The sequence below is a fragment of the Pinus tabuliformis genome, chromosome 1_1 (assembly GCF_031772625.1).
Source record: "Pinus tabuliformis cultivar Carrire ecotype Pingquan chromosome 1_1, CPIR1, whole genome shotgun sequence".
Classification (NCBI taxonomy): domain Eukaryota; kingdom Viridiplantae; phylum Streptophyta; class Pinopsida; order Pinales; family Pinaceae; genus Pinus; species Pinus tabuliformis.
Window position 1 is genome coordinate 880,121,723 of NC_142297.1, and position 8,726 is coordinate 880,130,448.

Consider the following 8,726-nt stretch of genomic DNA (forward strand, 5'->3'; position numbering starts at 1 on the left):
GAACTTACCAAGTAGGAAGCAATATGAATGGTTTTGGACATCAATCAATAAACACAGGGTTCTCTATATTATGTGACAAAGCTATATTTTTTGTAAGTAATACATGGTCACTACTCTAGGAAACATAGGAAATTCCCCCACGGGTTTGGGAACAACTACAATATAATGCCAAAGTTGCATGACTATTGTACACAACAATTAAATTCATAGGTTATAATATCAATCGATTCCACAGATTGCAGGGTCTTAAAGAATATATAACAACAACACATAACATCTACAGTCCATTGGCACTACCATGTACCAACAATAATAACACACATCGATATTCACAATAAAAACATATCCCAAACACATCCACAACAACTACGAGCACAATATGAAGTTACAACTTCATACACATTGGGGTAAATATGTTTATCCCCAGATTGCACTAAAACCAAAGCATCGATTTGACATAAATGCATACAACTAGGACACATTCAGATGCTTACTATAAATTGACTTTACAAGTGTAGACAAACAATATTCATTAACAATATGCAAACAGATATGTTAACACATAGAGGCATATAAAATAATTTCTCATAAATCAAATTAAAACATACATTAAACTAGCCAGATATACAATGTGGGCATGTGTAGCCCAAGTACCTTGGCCTCTTCCTCTTCTCCTTGTGTTGGATCTTCTCTTATTCTCCCCCACTTTTGCCTTTTCTACACACCCTCTTCTTAAACACTCTTTCTCTTTAAAAAGGAAGCTAACATGGGACAACCAAGAGTCAAACGATATGATTTGTTTCCCCTTCTCACAAAAATAAGGGAAACTAAAACTACATTTACATTAGGAAATATTTCCTCCAACTTATTCTAAAAAAAACTCACATCCTAATGTAAATATCTATAATTTCCTACAAAACATTTAAAATCTCTCCCAGCATCATCATGTGACCATCCCATCACATTGGAAAGCTTCGATCTAATCTTCATTGAACTTTGTGCCCCATCTATGCACCTGCATAAGAAATTCTTTCTTAAGTAAACATATAAATCCTTTTGTTATCTCCGCATAATTTGCAATGAATCTTTGTAAAAATTTGGATTTACCTTGGATACTTTGAATTTGCCATATATTAGACAGGGGATACAATTGAAGTATTACCTCAACCTTAAAGGAATCAACCTTAATCCCCTCATTGGAAATGATGAATCCTTACAACCAACATGATGTCACAACGAAAACACACTTATGAGGGGTCAAATAGATATTATAGTAACGACATCTTTAAAAACCAAGTGAATATGTTTTCTATATTCTGATATCTTTCGAGAGAACACAACTGATCATCTAGATAAGCTTCTATAATGTGATTGATGTTGTGGAAAGTATATGACATAGCCCGCTGGAAAGTAGATCCAACATTTTTAGGGCCATAAGGAATTTTCCTATATGTGAATGTACCCCAGGGACAAATAATTTTTTTTGTATGTTGATCTTCAAGATGAATTGTAATTTCATTGTATCCATAGAATCTGTCCATGAAGGATAAAATTTCATTTCTAGTACACTCATCAATAATGTGATTTATGAATGGAGCGTGGAAGTTATCCTTTGGACAAGCTTTATTTAGATCCCTAAATTCGATACACACCTAGATTGTTCCTTGATTCTTGTCAATTGGGACAAGATTTGAAACCCATTCAGTAAGAGGAACTGGGAGGATGAGACCCGCTTTAAGCAATCTCTCCAATTCTACCTTAATAGCCGCAATTTTCCTAGGGTTAATTGGATGAAGCCTCTAGTGTACTAGTTTCACATTCTCATAGGCCTTTATCTCGTGATCAATAATACTAGGGTCAATTCCATGAATTTCCTCATATACCAAGAAAATACATCGCAAAATTCTTTAAGGAGGTTGGTATAAATATTTATTTATTCAGGGGAACAATTAGTTGCGATGAAGACATTTTCTATAACATTTGGATTCTTGGAGATTCACACGAATAGTTTGTGAAATATTTTCCATATTACCTTTAGCAAAAATATGTGTTGGAGCCAAAGGGTTTAGGATCCTATGAAAACTTCCATGAGAAGAAGGACCAGACAAACTTGACTCAACTTTTTGCAAGTCGAGGAGAAAATAAGATCGATGATGTAAATCATTCCATGGTCTCTCTACACCTGTCGCTTCTTCCAAAATTTACTCATTAGATGGAAAAATAATTTCAATGTAATCCATAGTAGTGATCAAGTCATTTTTTGAGATAGGTACCACATAATTATCCAAATCCTTAGATGAAACATGGATTAGATTTGATTATGCAACATTATTAACGATAGATTGATATGAAATTTCTACCACCGACATAGGGTAATCCATTCCAATCATATTTCCCCTTTCTAATGTGGTAGTATCAGGACGTGAGGTCCAAGGGTCTCTGAAATACTCAGATCTAAAAGAACGTTCATGAGAGAGTACCTTGGATGACGAAATGGCATTAATTTGTATAACCAGAGGTGGAAGGTTAAAAGTACCCAGCAATGAGGAATACGTTCATTGTTGGGAATTTCTAACCATTGGCACACTAGAGTCAGAAGATGTGTTAGGGTTGTTAGGAGAAAATCCTAACTAATCGACTGTAACAATTCTCCCTTCATGAGGAAAACAAAATATGCATAAAAATGATGAAAAAACAACACCCATCACATATACCCCATTCCGACACAACAAAATGTTGTAGTCCAAATAACCATTAACTATCTCTACTTCCACATTAACTACTTTTCCCCCAACTCCAATTGGAAAACTAGGCAAAATCCCATGAGGCTTGTAACTTCCTCCTCTCATATCTACCCACTTTCACTGGCTTTCCTGGGGTAAACATGAGATAAGGATCACTATGATAAGACACAACATCCTATATGACCTTAAGGAAATGGAGTCGATAAAACAAGACCTTACAAACCTCCCTCATGTGCTACAGGAAACCCAGGAGCTAATCCACCACCCTAGGTGTCCAACCCCTAAGTTAACCTAGCCTTTCAATAAATTAAAACCCCAGTCGCTCCCATGATAAGTAATACATGCAACTAGAACCCTCAAGTCATTCCCACAATGCCTACAAGGGAGAGAACAATCCTTTTCAACTAGTTTTGTGCTAGAGAGATTTAAGCCACTTTTCAGGACTAGTCTCCAAACCACTACCCGGAACTTGATGAGACTTTGCAAGACAAAAAATGACACCAAGACAAAGCCTCTAACACAAAAATTGATCAAGGATTAATCTAACTAAGCCTAACCATGAAAATCATTTTGTCAAACACATGATGAACTTTAAATCTACAGGTCATGAATGAAAGTATGAACATAAGGGACTGAAAACTTATCTAAGTACATTTCCTTACCAAAAGAAAGAGAAACTTATATTTTATTAAACATAGGAAACTACTGACTGGGTTCAGGATTTCCACGTTCCACCCCACCATAGATTGGATGAATCAATTCTTTGTTTCAACCAGTTCCCCCGTGCTATATTCCAAGCATGAATGTGGGATCTCATTGGATAAACAAATACATAAACAACCAAGGGAGTCTAGAGGTTAAACCACCTCCACCCTCTCTATACTTTGATCACACCTAAAGTAGTGTCGAGATCACAAAATCGAACCGAGCTTGGGTGCCTTAGAATTACTTCATCATCCTTAAGGAATTTTCCGATCTCCACCCTCAGGATTTACCATGTATCCCTCCATTACCGGTCAAGGGATTCCTAGGCCTTTGGGAATTTTCCTGAGACCCCCTCACCTAGGATTCTAAAACCATGAGGAAATCCAAAGCTCAATCCCAGAACAATCCCATCACACCATGGTTATCTGGAAATGGAAAGGCTAGGCTAAAATCCACTGTTGAATCCCAGCAAAATCCTTGCCAAGGACAACAAAAGAACCATATAACAACATGCACATACCATGCATGTTAAAATAAGCTAGGAAATCACACATACAATATGTTACGTGCAAGTATTCCCACTGAAGCTTCTTGATCATTGTCTTCCTTTTTTTCCTTTTCATTCTTTTCTTTTCCTTTCCTTTCCTTGTTTTTCCTTTTCTCTCCTTTCTTTCTTACTTTCTTTCTCCTCTTGGTGCTTTCTCCTCTTTGAGACAAATTTTAACAATAAACTGAGAAAAATAAAATTGTGAACTAATCCTCATAATCAGTTTTATCATTGATGCCTCTATTTTCTTCATTTTCATACACTTTCCTTCATTCTCCTCATCACATGAAACTTGTGGCCTTTCGCCTTCCTTTTCTCCTAATTTCCATTATTTTCATAAATAATGTGCCAAAAATACCTTTTTTCCTTTCCAACGCCTTAGCGATTTCCTTCTCCAATTTCCTTAGCCATGATAAACCAAAATGAAGACCCATTAGAATTTTTTCCCAACATTCAACTTAGAATAAGTGTCCATATCCGGTGGTCCTATTTTAACTTTATTAACTTTTATTATGTGAAATTTTAACTTGGGTTTGTTACAGAACCCTCCCCCTTAGGGGAACACCATCCTTGGTGTTTAATGACACCTAATACCAACAATACCATTGAAAAGAAAAGCATAATACCCATGGGGCTTTATGATGTAGCTCACTGCAGTATTTACAAGGAATAATATTCTGAAAAGAAAACCTTCTCTGCTACACAGTCCCTCAAGAAATCCAGTCAACCCCTTATGTGCAGTCACTCACCTTCCAAGTTCCCCGACATCCCCTATCCTAGTCGATCCATCCCTTGGCAAGGCTTCCTCAGATTTGAAGGTACAAAAACCAAGGTATATACCTACCTCAAACCATCATATCGGTCATAGCATGCTCATGTTAATCAATGAACACTATTGGGTACCAGTGTCCCATAATGTCCCTACTCCTGAATGCTTTACTAGCACACTGCTTCTTGTTGCAATTCCTTTTTCCACTATTACTAATCGTTGCAGATAGTTTCAACCACCCAACTGGGAATTTCCATGCTTTCCTGTACCAAGCACATAATTTCCATTACACAAAAAGGAATTGAAATAAATTCCAATCATACCTCATTGGTGACCCGTCAATAAGATACACTTGAATTATGTTTACAACCTATCACAACAATTCCAACCATATATTTGACCAAATCACCATGTATAAAGATATCACATCCGGTTAGCTCAAAACGAAACCATCATAAATCATAATCATAAATCAAACGCATAATTAAAACTGAAATAAAATACCGATACTTATGTTTCAAATTGTTCCTTGGTTCTTCCTTTGTTCTTTGTCCTTTATGTACACACACTAAATTGATTTCCAAACTCGGGAATTACCTAATCACTACAACAAAACCAGCGATTTGCGCCAGATTTAGCGCCAGATTTTAGTGCATTTTTTTGTAATTGTGATGAGCAACCTGGCGCTAAATCTGGCTCTATTGTACAATTTTTAAAGCGTCCTTTTTTGCACCTAATTTTGCATCCTTTTTCACGCTAGATTTTGCATCATTTTTTACACCAAACTATGCATCATTTTTTGCGTCAAATTTTGAACCAATATTTGCATCTTATTTTATGACAGGTTTTGCTTCTAGTTTTGTGTCATTTTTTGCATCTATTTTTCATTCTCTTTTGCTTCCTATTTTGTGTCATTCTTTGCTTCCATTTTTGCGCCATCATTTGCATCAAGTTTACACTGTATTTTGAATCCAATTTAACGTCTTTTTATGCATCCATTTTGTGTCAGTTTTTGCATCTAGTCTTACGCCAGATTTTGTATCTAGGCTTACACTAGTTTTTGCTTCTATTTTTTCACCAGCTTTCGTGCCTATCTTTGCAGCATCTGTTGAATTTGATTTAGCACCAAATTTTGCATCCATTTTTGTGCCCATTTTTGCATCTTTTTTTGGACCATTTTTTACATCCACATTTACGTTTGATTTGTCTCCATTTTTCCCATCTCATTTTGCACCATATTTTGCGTCATTTGTTTCATCCAATTTTGCATCATTTTTAACACCATCGCTTGCATCTAATGTTACATCATTTTGAGCATTTATATTTGCATCTTATGTTGAGTCATGTGTTGTGTCCACCTTTGCATCTTATTTTGTGTCTAATGGTACATTCAATTTAGAGCCATTTTTTACGTCTACTTTTGTATTTGTTTTTGCACCAAGTTTTGCATCCAATTTTAAGCTATTTTATGCCCCTTTTTGCACCATTTTTTGTGTCTACTTGTGTCCAATGTTGCACCATTATTTACACCCACTTTTTCATCCAATTTTGAATTTTTTTGGTGTCTAGTTTTACATCGTTTTCACCATCCAAATTTGCATCTTTTTTTACCTCATTTTGTGTCCACATTTGCATATAATTTTGTGTCTAAGTTTGAGCCTAAATTTGCATTTGATTAGGAATCATTTTTTACATCCAATATGGCATCCTTGGTTTCACCTTTTTTCAGCCCCATTTTGCATCTTGTTTTATGTCTTTTCTTACATCTTTTTTTTTTCCTTTTTTGCGCCCAAGTTTGCATCCCAAATTTACACCATTATTTGCATCATCATTTGGCATATTAATTTGTACCGTTTTTTGCTTCTTTTTAACGCTCAACTTTGCATCTTATTTTACATCTAGTTGTTGTCTTTTTTTGCATCTAATTTGGTGCCCATTTATGTGTCATTGTTTTTGCCCAATTTGATATCTTTTTGTATGCCATGTTTTGTTCCCTTCTTTGTGTCAACTATTGCACAATTTTCACTTCTAATTTAAAACACTTTGTATGTCAATTGTTTGCATTTTGTATTAATTCCTAGTTTAACATCCAATTTTACTTTCAATTTTGCATCCATGGTTACATCCGCATTTGACTTCTTATATAGAGTATATTTTTCTTTACATATATGACCCCCTTTATAGATTCATAGTGAAATATATGATAGTTTCTAAATATCATTAAAACAGATATCACAATTCAAAATCATTTGTAAAGAAATTTAAAAAAAATTGACAACATCCATCCAAAAAAATAACAATGTGTCATTAACAATTTTCAAAACATGTATAAAATAGAAACATGATACTAATAAAATCAGTATTATTTTTAATCAAAACAACTAAAATTCAACAGACTTAGTTGATGAATCCATTTGAAGAATTGATTCAATCAACCGCCGAAGCCGTAGAGGGTCCTGCCCTGCCTCTTCAAGGAGTAAACGACATCCATGGCGGTCACTGTCTTCCTCCGGGCGTGTTCAGTGTAGGTGACGGCATCCCTGATAACATTCTCGAGAAAGATCTTGAGAACTCCCCTCGTCTCTTCAAAGATGAGACCGCTTATGCGCTTGACTCCGCCTCTCCTAGCTAGCCGTCTGATGGCAGGCTTTGTGATACCCTGAATGTTATCCCTCAACACCTTACGGTGCCTCTTTGCTCCTCCCTTTCCCAAACCCTTCCCTCCTTTTCCGCGACCAGACATCTTTCCTGCTTTTCTTCTTTACCTCTTCTTCAACAACAGATTCAATTCAATGTAATGCTTTGAAATCTTCCGGCTCACCCCTTTTATGGTCACGCATCCACCTGAAAATTCAAATTCCTATGACTTTGGCGCCAAATGAATCTTAGACATCAGATTCGCAAGAGCCCATCGACGTCACAAACACACCCACACGCGGATCAACCCAACCAGGGCAAGGATCAATGAAAAGACACCATTGCTCGGCGGACTTTCTTTATTATGAAGAAAGGTAAAATCTAACTCAACGACCGATTGCTGGGCAAAGTTTCTTTCTTATAATTATTACTAATTAATACTGGTTACTAATTAAAAATGAAAAATCGCACTACATACAGAAATGAAAAATCTGATAAAATGATGAATGCTGGTGTAATCCCCGTCGCAGATCCTACACCGCTTGCACCATCAGCAAGAATCAAACCTGCACAGATAGCGTTTATCAATTCTCTGATCAGACATAATGGAACTGTCCACAATGCAATGCAGAAAATGAAGCATAATAAAATGAACTCGGATGCCATCCCCTTAAATTTGAACCATCTGAAAACATACTTATCCAGCGATGATTTCAACCCAGATCCGCTTGAGATTAGCAACGATTTCACACTAACAAAATGGGGGGAGAACGATATTAACAACAGCATGCTGTCAAACCAACAAAACAGTTCCATTCCACGCCCGATTCTCGCCAACACTTGTCATAATGAAGTTGAAAGAAACATTGAGAACGCAGAACAGAATATGTCTTTCGCGCAGCACGAGCATCCACCAGAGAATGAAGTAAGGCAATTACCGGACAGCGCAGAGAATAGAACCACCTGCTCACAAAACCTGAAGGTAGACACCGGAAACAAGAACTTCGATTTCACGCTAGCAAAATGGATGGAGAACGATATTAGCAGCAGCTCGCAGTCAAACCAAGAATACAGTTGTAGCAGTGAATCCATTCCTCATAATGAAGTTGAAAGAAACGTTGAAAACGATAATATGTCTCTCGCACAGAATGATCATCCACCAGAAAATGAAGCAAGGCAATTACCGGACAGTGCAGAAAATAGAACCACCTGCTCGCAAAGCCTGAAGGTAGACACCGGAAACAAGAATGAATGCAACGGAAATAAGAAGAAATCTACAATTGTCCATACTTCTTGGGCACTCAAGGTTTATACTTGGATCGTT

The 8,726-nt window shown here is 36.5% G+C and overlaps 1 protein-coding gene across 1 annotated transcript; it reads right to left on the bottom strand.

Annotated features, from left to right (window-relative positions):
- Window positions 1-7,196: 7,196 nt before the first annotated feature.
- Window positions 7,197-7,508, bottom strand: LOC149217155 (histone H4-like). Its single transcript, XM_089390146.1, has one exon. The coding sequence runs from the start codon at window positions 7,506-7,508 to the stop codon at window positions 7,197-7,199; it is 312 nt and encodes a 103-aa protein (XP_089246272.1).
- Window positions 7,509-8,726: the final 1,218 nt, after the last annotated feature.